Genomic DNA, 12,610 nt, shown 5'->3' on the forward strand with positions numbered 1-12,610 from the left:
AATGTGCACTGGTATGCACAGAGATTCATTTTTAGGCTATGTGCTAACAAGTTTCAAAACTGTTGGCTCATGCACTGTGGCCATGCACCCTCTGAGTTGGCCCTGGCTCTGGGAAGCTTTATACCTGCTCCTGCTTTTTGCTAGTTTTACTTTCCTTAATGTCTTTGGCTGTTCTGCAGTCTTTCTCTGTTCACCCATCCTCTCTCACCTCCCTCTTTCTTTGTCTCTTCCCGGCTGTCATCTCACCATGTCTACTCTCACTGGGTCTCTTTCTGAATGGTTGCTTGCTGCTCCACTTCCAGAGATGCTGCAGGTGTCACATCAAAACTGAACCATGATGTGCAACAGCCTCATGCTTCACGTCAGCATCAGTCAGCCATGGAGATGAAATTTACAGGATAATGATTTTGTGAAAATAGTGATAGGTATTAATAATGGCTTCTAAAGGGGAAAATGTAGTAATTTTATATATAAAAATAAAGTTGGTTTGTTTTATTCTCTCATATTGGGGAAAATGTTCCACTAAAGCAGCAAAAAGCAGGTTTACCAATAGTAAAGTATTATAACTTTTGTTGGTTTGCAAATTTACAGTCCAGCAATGAAATATCCTTCTAATTTACCAAACTACATGTACAGTAATGAGACTATTACTGTTGTTATATGTTAATATGCTTTTTCATATCTTTGAATGTGTGTAGCATACACTAAGTGTACAGGGGTCAAATCAAAATCAAATCAAATCAAATTTTATTTGTATAGCACCAAATCACAACAAAAGTCATCTCAGGACACTTTACAAAGTAAGGTCTAGACCTTACTGTTATCAATATTATTACATAGGGAAAACTCAACAAATCCCCCTTGAGCAAGCACTTGGTGACAGTGGGGAGGAAAAAACTCTCTTTAACTGAAGAAACCTCTGACAAGGGGTCATGCACACAGATCTTTTACACAGATTGTGCACGCAAATTAGAGGTAAAAATGGGAAAATTGTTCATGGGTGTGTGTGTATTAATATTACTACAATGTTCAGGAACGCAGTAATAGACTTCTTAAGTTCTCAAGTCAGAGCTGGCAAACACGCCCAGAAACCTGAAGCCTTTCTTGGGGGGAAGCCAAAGTGTTTGCCTTCCTGGATCCTGGATCAAGCCTGAAAAGGGCTGGGCAGCCACTGCCATGCTCCTGCTCAGCTATTTCAAAATAAGGCCAGCAATGAAGTGGGACCCAGCACCGAGCCTTTGGGTGCTCCCAGTGAGCTCTGACACAGGCAGTGACTATAAATACTCACTGCTGACTACCTCATCCCTGAGTCCCCGTGCCTGCCCCTGCTCGCTCACTCTGGAGACTCCACCGGTTCTCAGGGGTGACAAAACAAGAGACAGTTCCTAGTATTGTGTTGCTTTAAATCACATATGTAAGTTATTTACTTGGTTAAGTTATTACACAGATATTCCTGGTTGACTTTAGAGAATTCTATGTTGGCCCCAGAATGTTCCCCATCTTAAAAAAATTGCACAATTGCAAAAAGCGTTTGTCTTCCAAATATTGTGGGTTGAGCAGCAGTTCATATGTAGTGTTTTGATGCAACTGGATTTTGTCTGTGCTTGAGATGTGTAACTAAAAGTGCCATGTGAATAATTACAGGTGACAAAGTCCTTTTGTCTTGATTGGTCTCTTTTATGTGTCATCTTTGACAAATGATCCCTCCTTTCTCATTGAAGGTGACGACTGCTGTGACATGAAAGAAGAATTTGGTTCACAAAAATATGTGAAACACAATACATGCTCACGATTTGTCAGATAATTTAAACATGTGCTGCAGGTCATCTAGAGTGTAACAAGGTTAGTAATGTAGTTCCATCAGTGGATAAATATTTGGGTGTGTTTCAGTCCAGTGCAAAATACCCATAACAACTCATTTCTCATTTTTCTCACCAGTTTTCTTTTTTCATTTCCTCTTGCTTGATATTCAGACCTGTGTGATCAGTTCTGTACATGTAATGAGTCTCTTCATGCATCATCACTGTGTTGTCACGATGACTCAAAATGAAATTCAAGAAAGTGAAGTAACTGGTTGCTGTAAAGAGGTCTAAACAGATTTGGGTGTTAGCAGAGTGTTAGCCATGTATTGTTGTATTTTGTGTGTCATATGCATCGTGTAAGCTTTTCATTTCATGTACTTAACAGAACAGACCTTGAGCACGGTCTGTTGAAATCTTTTGGCTGGCTCTACTCACCTCATGGAGGACAGTCATTTTGTTATGCCTTCATGCAGTTGATTGCCATGGCCGAAGGTATTACGTGTTCAAGTTGCATCCTGTTTTCTGTCCATTCCTCCCTGTTCTTGTGATTGCAATCTTTCAAGAATGCTTTGAGGGGATTTTTTTCAAATTTGGCACACATGTCCACTTGAATTCAAGGACAATGTGACAAATCAGTCCTATGTACTCCTCTGTAAATCTACTCTGTGAGGACAGAATATTCCTCACTGGAATTTTTTAGAATCATACATGTCAATATATTGGTAACTTCCATTTTGTCCAAAAATACACATAATGTACACTTCTCAAAAAAATAAAGGGAACACAAGGGAAAATAAGACATTCAACTATGTAATGAACAAGGTATTTAATAAGAATATTCCATTCATTCAGATCTAGGATGTCTTATTGTTGTGTTCCCTTTATTTTTTTGAGCAGTATATTTTAATAAATTCCTTTGAACTTGTATGAGTCTTGGAGATGTGCCGTGTAAACTACAGCTTGATGGGTTGGTGCAGTAATGCTAGTTGTTTTTGAAATTATGTTCTTGGAGAAGCATCTTTACCATTCTTCCCCTGCCCCCCAGTGCCATCCAACCTCTCTCTAGCTCTACCCCTCTTTGTGGCCAAACACAAAGGAGCCCTTATCCTTGGGCTACCGGTTGCCATGGCAACAGCTAACTGCGACTCCCTCCCACCCCACATTCCCAAGTTCTGGTCCAAGAGGGCCAGAAAATGACCCGCTTTTCTTGGCCTTGTACCATTTGATGCCAAGTGAGCAGCGGAAATTCTCAGCTCCAGGAGTGGCTCCTAGCGACTTTGATCCTCAACCCACATTGTTTATGTTTTTGTACTCACAATGGGATAATTGGTTATGGAAAATAAAAGGTATTGAGAGTAATATTCCTCCTTGAGTTAACTTGAGTGCTTAAATGATGAAGGTTTGAATTTTTATTGATTTGTCTTTTTGTGTTGTTCATCTAAAGTTGAGTAACAGACTTACAAATATTTATTTCCTAACTCTGGGTTTACATAGTATGTGTGCTGCTGTGTGCAGTGTTCGAGTGTGGACAGGTATGAGGGCATACGTGTCCCTCGGTGGCTTTCTTTTGTGTCATAATCTGTGTTTGTGTGTGTGTGTGTGTTTCAGTAGGAATGATCTTGATGACTTCAGCGGTTTAAGCAACTGATTGACCACTGATCTGATGTTTCTTTGTCTTTTTGTCTCTTCAGGGATTTGGGGAGACATGATTCTTTCATGATGCCATATCTGTGCCACACCCCACACCTAGGTAACCAAAGAGGGCCTGTCTGGCGATCTGCAAATCACAGAGGGAGCTCTAATACACATTGTGTTTCAGAGACAGTTACTCTCAAGAGCCTCCTGCATTATTGACACTCCTCCCCCAGTAAGTTGTTTTAGCCTTAAGTATGATGATTTGATCTAAGTCACTTAGGGCTGACTGTTTTATATTAAATATCTTTCTTAAACAAGCCAACATAATGCAATTAATGTGCACTGTCCTGCTGGTTGTCTGACCAAATACCTCATGACTTGCAATGGTTAAAACAAATCAAAGATTTTTTTTTGAAATTGTCATCAATGTATAAATTCGGCTATATGTGTATTATTGAGGTTGTAGTTAAAGGTGGTGTTGTTCTAAACTACATTATATTCAGAGGTGCCTTTATATTTTTGTCCCCTCCAGTTACATACATGAGAGGGTCTGAGTATTAGGAACACCTATGAATATAATGTGTGTTTAGTACAACACCACCTTTAGCGATGACCCCAATAATAAACATATCATTGAATGTATATGTTTGACAGTTTTACCAAGCACTGAAATATTTTGACCTTCATAAACACAGATGTTAAGGTGGAAGTGTTGGATTGAAGTGCATACAGTTCTACAGGTGTACCTAATAAAGTGGACAGTGAGTGCATATCCAAGATGTTCAACAAGCACGCAGTCAAAAGTTTTTAGTTCTCTTGTAACAGACTGTTGTGACTTAAGCTGTAATGTCTATCATGTCATTAGGTGATTGTATTTTCTTTTGTCACTGACAAACCAGCAGCCTTGTTGTTTCTCCACAGGTTTTAGTTCCCCTGCACACCTCCATCACTCCTGCTTCCTCTGGAGTTCTTGCTGTGTCCTGATTACCTACCTTGGGATGTTGGCATCATTTTGTGGTAGCTGCCATGGAGATAGACAGGTTGATTTAGTAGGCCAGTTTAGACACAACTTCCAGATGTCGTTCCAGATGCAGCTTGTCCACACGGGCAGTATTAAACAAGGGCGGGCACAGAGGTGAGATGCTGATCTAGATCCTTGTCTTCAAAATATTACACAGTTAGACAGAAGACACATTAGGATTATAGCCTGCTTCAGTGATATTATGCATCATGTTCAGTTAATGCATTTAAATAGCTGTTTCATAGTTTTAAAACTGAAACTTTGTGAGGGGCATGTATAGAGTTTTTGCTCAGTCAAACTATATATATTTATATATATGTAAAAATGATTTTGTCTCTTCAAAATATTACACAGTTAGACAGAAGACACATTAGGATTATAGCCTGCTTCGGTGATATTATGCATCATGTTCAGTTAATGCATTTAAATAGCTGTTTCATAGTTTTAAAACTGAAACTTTGTGAGGGGCATGTATAGAGTTTTTGCTCAGTCAAACTATATATATTTATATATATGTAAAACTCTTTTTGCCGCTGTGTTTGTGGCAAGAATAATATGTCAGTGCAGGTAACACCATGGCATTAATTTTAAATGTCAGGGTAGTGTGTCAGAACCAACAGTCAGACACATACCATCCATTCATTTACTGTCACAGTAAATAAGGCAACAGAATGGGGTTCAGCTTCTTGGCTTTAGTTGAGATTTTTCTTATCATATAGTTCTGTTTTTCTTCTGAGGTAAAAAAAATAAATAGGATGGGTGTGTTTGGCTCCACCAGGCTGAAGAAAGTGTCATCATCAAGCGTGTATCAGATTCAAGGGGTGTGAACTGTCATGCTGTTTATAATGGATGTGAATTATTGCTTGGTGTGATTCATGCTGTTTCTGTGACAGTCAGTCAGTACTCAGCTATGTGGAGAACTGTAAACAGGAAAACCTGCGTACTGTATGAGATGTGTTACTTTTATTTAAATATGTCACAATTTGCTTTGTATGATCTAACAAAACTTGATTTAATTGGCAGTTGTTTTTTTTTATCATTCCATATTCTCACATCATTATTAACTCCTTTTGAAGGCTCAGTATGTTCTTGTCCTGTGCAGGTTTTCATGCAACTCATATAGTCTACCATCATTAATAACTTTATTAAAATCTGTCTTTTGTTCCTCTCAGGTGCTGTGTGGCTCAGGTTCCTGTTTTCCACTGTTTGACAACATCACAGCAGGAACTATAGGACTTCCTATTTCTGTGGAACATCTTGGTTTGGCTCCTGGTACTTGTGAGGACCTTCTTGGCCCTGTTACACAAAACAAGACTCTGATCCTCCAGCATAGAAATCATGCGGCACATTCATGTGGAGTTAGCCCACAAAAAGGCTCCATTAGAGCTTCCAGCCCAGGAGGGGGATCTGCCTCCACCTACAGCAACAACACAGGGCCTCGACCCTGGGGTCAGACCAGGAGCACCTAGGCACTTTGGCCAGGAGGAGTTGCGGCTCCAAAAGGTTTACCAGCTCTCCATTTTCTCCCAGTTGGGGGAATTTTCTACCTCCACAGAATCCCACACTGATGCCCAACAGAGGCCTGTCCGGTTGGGTGTGAAAAGGGGGCTAGAGGAGCCCCAGTTAATTCATAAGCGACCTCACCTGGGAGACTCTTCAAACCGGGAGGCACTGGAGGGAGGGATGCTGTGTGGGCCAGCTCCAGCTCAGAGTGCTGGGATGGGGTTAGCAGTGGGCCCTGGTGGGCCCGGTTCTGTATATTCTTGCACACAGATGGAGCACAAAGACTCGGAGGGAGGTCTGTCACCTAGGTCTCCACCCCTCTCCCCAAGCCACAACCCCTCTCGGCGACCACCTCAACACAATCATGATAGGCCCGTTCCTGATGTTTTTGCTCCACTCTCACCTAAATCACCCCCAATGTGTGACCCACATGGGCATCTCTGTGATCAGGGCCATTCCCTTGTAAGCTCAGCCAGGACTGAGCCTCCTAGTGGGGGCCGCACACCCATCTACTCACTAGGCAGCCCTGGAAATGAGAGCTGTAGTAATGGGTCATCTGGTGGACAGCCCAGCCCCCAGTTATATGAACTGTCCACATATGAGACTCCAAACCCTGCCAGTCCCACCAGCCCTCCAGGGCCTTTCTCACCCCCACACCACACAGAACTGCAGGAACCAGGGGAGGCCACCGAATGGGAAGTTGGACTTGAATCCTCCCCACCTGAGCGAAGTGCCACCCAGGCTGCTTCATCCTCCTCTAATGGCCTGCATTCCTGGGAGAAAACCCCCAGCTCTAATGGCCATCGTCTGTCCTCTGGGGGCCACTGGCCAGCCAAAAAGAAGCTGCTGTCCCCAAGTGACACAGGGGAGTCGTGTTCAGAAGATGAGGGACCCTCCACCTCCAAGAGAAGCAGGCTGTCACTGCTCGCTCCAGGACTCGGTCCAGCCTCATGTCGCAGCACTGATTCTAAAGCTGCCCCTTACTGGAACCACCTGCTGCCCTCTGCATGGGACCAGCCTAAGGTCAGCACTCTCCGCACATACACACATCATATGTCTCTGTCAGACATTTGCTTTGAGAATATCAATTTACTGAAACAACCGCACCATCATCCTAACAGGGCGACATGGTGTACAGCACACAACGTACAGTAACAAACTCTTCAGTTGCAGTCAAAAATGATATATTTGGATTGTATCAGTACTGTTGGTGACAGAAATGCAGTTTGTTGCTCTGAGCAAGTAAAGCGAAGAACCTCTGATGTCACACTGATGGCAAGAATCTTAAATAAAATATGTAACAAAATATTCAGATGATTTCAATATTATATATATCAAAGTCCTTGAAGGAATGACACTGGAGTTGATAGAAATGGTTTTCTTTTTTAAGTGTGGAGGCATCTAAATCTTTGTATATGGCATATAGAATAGCATTTCAATGTTGGCGCTTGATGGCAAAGACATGTTAAGGCAAAAATAAAGGCAAACTAAGAGTGAGTAAAAGTGAAAGAATGAAGTGATGGCTGGCTCATTATCGCATCACACTGGGAAAAGGCTGAGTAGCTCCAGAATAAAACCCATTGAGGGAGGTTTCATTATTCCCCATGAGTGTGTTCTGTCTCTCACACACACACACACACACACACACACACACACACACACACACACACACACACACACACATAATGCCTAAAAAACTGTTCTGGAAGCAAATTGGCCAATTTTGAACACTGGGAGGCCAGAAAGAGCTTTGAGTATGCAGGTATGTGGGATAGAGAGTGTGCTAATGGACGTAATAGGGTTTTCTAGTTAGGTTTCATACAATGGTGGAGTCCCTATCACTAGAGCTATTTGGTGTATGTGTTAGAGAAGCTCAGAGAGAAACAGATGGGTGTAAGGAAGACTCAAGGATACAAATTAGAGACAGAGAGGACAGTGAAAGGAAGAAAATAAGGCTAAACCCTCATAGCTGATATTTTAGTAAATAATGTTTACAGAAAGATATTTACAAGACATAGGAAGGTGAGAGGGGATAATAATTAAAATGTTCTATGTGGTTTTTATAGTGTGATGATGTGGCAACATAGTGACAAATCATAATGTCCTTTTTTTGTGTTCTCTTTTTTCAGACTGCCACAGACTGCATAAGATCAGGGAGACGACTAAAATGTGGGCTGCGGTGAGTCATTCAACTTTTGACAAAGTTCTGCTTTATAATTACAAATGTCAATATAAGAAAAATGACAAGTTCTACTTAAATGGGATTAACGCAGCAAGATTTTAGATAATCATATGCACCAGGTTAACGTTTGAATGTTTATGTCAGGATAGGTTGTGTGTTATTCTAAATTAAAGGGTTTTATGTGTGGACAGATATGCTGGGTAAGACAAAATGAGTATAATCCTAATGACTAACCACCAATGTGTTTTGTGTGTTTGTGATCACATTCAGTCGGCAACTGCGCAGCGGCAAACACACCACCACCACCGGCCGCTCTACGCGCTCCAGCTGGCCTTCATCTTCCATCAGCAGATCACTACTAGGCAACTTTGAGGTACACATTTTCTGCATTATTTTAACAACTTCAAGAGGCACAGGTACCTACAAGTGAAAGATAGAAATCTGATTTTAAATGTTTTTTTATTTGGTTAAGTTAAAATCAAACCAATTACAATAAAATAATCAAGAAAGTAATGTGTAGGGAGGGGCACAAAGCACAAAAGGCTCATTCATTATCACTACAAAAATAACTGATAAAAGATAAGTGATCCTTTTTTAAAATTATTTTACAAATAGGATTTTCAGAAAGCTGTAATTTTAACCCTTCTTGAAAAATGTTTTAATAGGGTGCATAATATTGCTGTTATTTTTTATTCTACTCTCTATATAGCTGAATATTCGTTAGTAGAACACAGGTGGGGTCTTTGGGTTTAAATAGGCCTAGTTGTTTTTATGATTGTTGAACTTCACGCAGGATTTTAAGAAATACAGTAAGTGCCAGCCAAACATGACATGTTAACATATGTGAAATATTGTATTCCTTAGTGCAGCTACGTTAAAAACAAAGGGTTCTAATATATTAACATTACAATGAGGGAAAATCTGTAACAATGTGATAATGCTTTTAAAATATTCATTCTGTTGTTGTCAAGCCGATGTTGACTATGTTCAACACTGCTTTGGCTTCCATAACAATAAATACAGGGGATTTTGATTTCACAAAGTAATGTGTTTTTCTGTGTCTGTGACCAAACTTTATTCTACAGCGCAGCAGTAAATCCTTTCTCCTAAGATAAAAAGTTTCAACAGGCTTCTGTTTGTGATTAATAGCACTCTTCTCTTTGTGATGTGTTGCAGGAATCCATACTCAAGGGACGATTCTCCCCATCTGGCCGGATTGAAGGCTTCACTGCGGAGATTGGTGCCAGTGGCTCCTATTGCCCGCAACACGTCACCCTGCCTGTGCAGGTTACGTACTATGACATCTCAGAGCACAGCGCACCCTCACCGTTCCTGGTCAGTGTGTGTGTGTGTGTGTGTGTGTGTGTGTGTGTGTGTGTGTGTCTACTAGAGATTGTGTTTGTGTATGCTTATGTGCATGCTTAGTCGAGCATACCCAGTAAACCAAACAACACACCAACATTGTTGCACACAGCAAGCAGTTTGTTTTCCAGTATGACACACTCACTGGGAGAAAACAAAGCAAAATTAGAGCTCAGAACCACTGCTCAGAAACAATTACCAATATCGAATTGGCTTCAGCAAGCCTGATGTTAGCTTGTTTCTTCAGAACCAGATGTAAAAAATATGTGGCATTTTTCCTTCCCATGCATATATTGTGAAGCTTCTTCCCACATCTGTCCACATCAGCAATGAATACTTTATATTCATCATATCATAAAACCGAGTTCTAGGTAAGGGACATTAGTATGTGAACAACTTTACATGGTGTTTGTTACGCTGGAAACCAGCTGCTTCCGCTTGCTTAGCTTCATGCCTCATATTGGTTTAGAATTGAGGAGAATGTCAGGCTTTTCAGAGTCAGTTCAGTATCTGAAGTTTTTTTTGTGTGTGTTTTTGTGTTTCTGATGAAGAATTGGTTTATTCAACATGATGTTTGTCTGTCTCTCTCACAGGGGGTGGTATCCCTCGAGCCTCTTGGAAAGAAAGGATACAGCATACCCAAAGCAGGGACCATTCAAGTGGTGAGTTTCTTTTTTTTTTCTTCACATTCTTATCCCACTCTTTGCAAAGGAAAAGACCAAGATGCCTATAAAATATTTAAGGACTTTTAACACTACATATATTTCATCCATGGTACCACAATGTCTAAATGACAATGAGGCACAACATGTTGACTTCATGATTTTTATATTCTAAGGGTCAGGTGTTTGTCATAGAGTTGAACTATGTACATGAGTTTATTCACGTTTTGTGGTTTCAATTAGAAAAATAGCTTTTGTGCACTTGGGTTAAACCCATTGCTAGCTGTCTTATTTTTGCTGTTTGAAATGCTGACCGTGGTCTGATGTATCTCCCCAGACCTTATTTAATCCCAACAAAACTGTGGTGAAGATGTTTTTGGTGACCTACAACTTTGGCGACATGCCCGTCAATCACATGACCTTCCTGCGCCACCGTATCTTCTTGGTGCCTGTGGAGGAGGGGGTTGACGGGAAAGGCGAGACGTCTCCAGGGGCTGGAGTGCTAGACAGGAAGAAGATTCTCTGCTACCTAATACATCTCAGGTACGGCTGAGGTTTCAGCCTCTGCTTTGCATTTTGGACCAGATATTTTAGTAACATTTGACTTTAAGCCAAAGCTAAGTGAAAGTTATCCTTAATTTATATTCTTATTTATAGTTGTTGCACACAGTTTTAATGTTTGTGAGTTTTTCATTAAACGCCATAAAGCTATTTTTGTGCACTCAGATAGTTCAGCATTTTGGGAAATGTGCCTATTTGTTTTGCCCAGAGTTAGGTGAGATGATTGATACTACTCTCAAACCATAAATACTTTCCAGTCGTTCCACACTGAGTAAAATTTTATTAGTATAGTCCAATATTGCAAATCACATATCAAATCTGTACAGCATATGACACTTGACTTGGAAAAGGAACAACTCCACAAAAAAATCTTTTAATGGATAAGGCAGGAAAATGGAAAAAACCTTAGGAAGAGCAACAGAGGAAGGATCCTTCTTCCAGGACAGATATACTATAGGTGTCATGTGCACAGAATACTAAATGGAGAGACAGAATGACTAAACTATAGATTACAAAAATATGATCTGGGAGGGTGTCAAACAACTTCCAGGTGCTGCCAGGCTGTCCTGAGCCCTGTGATCTCCTCTCCACCATGAAGACCTAGAAGGAGGTCAAAATACACAGAACACAAGGCAAAGCCCAAGCACACCATTCACACCTTTAGAACTAAGATTCTAGGTAGCCTGGTTCTGTCATCACGCCCAGCTAAGAAGTAGTTGTGCGCATGACCCTGGAAAGTGGACCTTGTAACCTTTAGGCAGTCTAGCCCCGCCCCACCCATTTCTAGGCTTTGTGCTAACCAATCTAACTGGCTGACGGACAGATGTAAGACTGATAGATTTTCACATTATATGTAAGAAGCCGATAAACATATTTCCCAAAATGTCTGTGTAATTAAGAGCTTTGTCTTTTTGTGGACCTAAACTGTCAAGTTAAAGTGTTTGCTACCACTGCTTTTGGTTCTGGCCTGCTCAGATTCCAGAGCTCCAAATCTGGGAAGATCTACTTGCACAACGATATTCGGCTGCTATTCTCCCGCAAATCTATCGAAGTGGACACAGGGATCCCTTATGAGCTGAAATCTTTCACCGAGGTGCCAAGAAACCCTAAATACTCTCCTCGCGTGTGACCCCAGCTTTCCCCTTTGACCTTCCCCAGCAGCAACACAGCTCCTCCTGTGATTCCTGAAGAGGAAGGAGGGAAACAGAGACTGCTAAGAATGGTGGACACAAAGCTTGATAAGTCTTGACACACATGAGCATGTGAGGCAGTGTTGGTCATTGGAAAAGTCCCCCTTTTCATGTGTTTATTTTTTATTGAAAAGTCAGATATGGATAGAAAAATGTCACTCACCCAAACATGGCATTCCGTGCATCTTCCATTCACTGAAGTTATAAAAAAAAAAACTCAAGTATTTGTGTAGGAGCAGTGTATCAGGCATGCAGTTGAAAGCAGGACTTTTTCCAACACCTGCATCTGTGTAAAGACAGAAATGCACACACACCAAAAACAGCACATACGACACAATCTTCCAGCCAAATCACTTCTGGTGGCGGCTCTCTCAGTTCAGTGTTAACATGCATGCCTTGTGACTTAAACACCTGGAAGTTCCTCTAGTGCCATATCACACTGTCCTTCACTCTGCCTGCAGATACAGCAACCTCACTGGACCACTAATTTCCACAGCCTTGGAACTGACAAAAAAGCAACAAAACCATAAGCACTTCATGGAGAATAAGATGATTATTCCACCCTTCACACTCACAAACCTTCTGACCAGAGGAAAGTATGAGCAGAGACACAAACACTTTGATTGGATATCTTATCATTAACACTTAAAAAAAAACAAACACACACACACACACACACACACACACACACA

General features: G+C 41.1%; 1 protein-coding gene across 3 annotated transcripts in view; it reads left to right on the forward strand.

Moving 5' to 3' along the window:
• atosb (atos homolog b) overlaps nt 1-12,574 on the forward strand; it is a 24,662-nt gene extending 12,088 nt beyond the window's left edge. For 2 of the 3 annotated variants that reach the window (XM_020598189.1, XM_020598187.1), the window contains 9 exons: nt 3,494-3,669; nt 4,359-4,572; nt 5,631-6,984; nt 8,091-8,140; nt 8,414-8,516; nt 9,320-9,478; nt 10,099-10,167; nt 10,505-10,710; nt 11,704-12,574. In XM_020598189.1, the coding sequence (XP_020453845.1) occupies nt 5,797-6,984; nt 8,091-8,140; nt 8,414-8,516; nt 9,320-9,478; nt 10,099-10,167; nt 10,505-10,710; nt 11,704-11,857 (1,929 nt within the window). In that variant the 5' untranslated portion in view covers nt 3,494-3,669; nt 4,359-4,572; nt 5,631-5,796 and the 3' untranslated portion in view covers nt 11,858-12,574. Of the gene's footprint in view, nt 1-3,493; nt 3,670-4,339; nt 4,573-5,630; nt 6,985-8,090; nt 8,141-8,413; nt 8,517-9,319; nt 9,479-10,098; nt 10,168-10,504; nt 10,711-11,703 lie in introns of all 3 variants that reach the window. The other variant, XM_020598190.1, reaches the window with a different exon arrangement.
• Nucleotides 12,575-12,610: the final 36 nt, after the last annotated feature.

The sequence above is a fragment of the Monopterus albus genome, unplaced genomic scaffold, assembly GCF_001952655.1.
Source record: "Monopterus albus unplaced genomic scaffold, M_albus_1.0 scaffold37.1, whole genome shotgun sequence".
Classification (NCBI taxonomy): domain Eukaryota; kingdom Metazoa; phylum Chordata; class Actinopteri; order Synbranchiformes; family Synbranchidae; genus Monopterus; species Monopterus albus.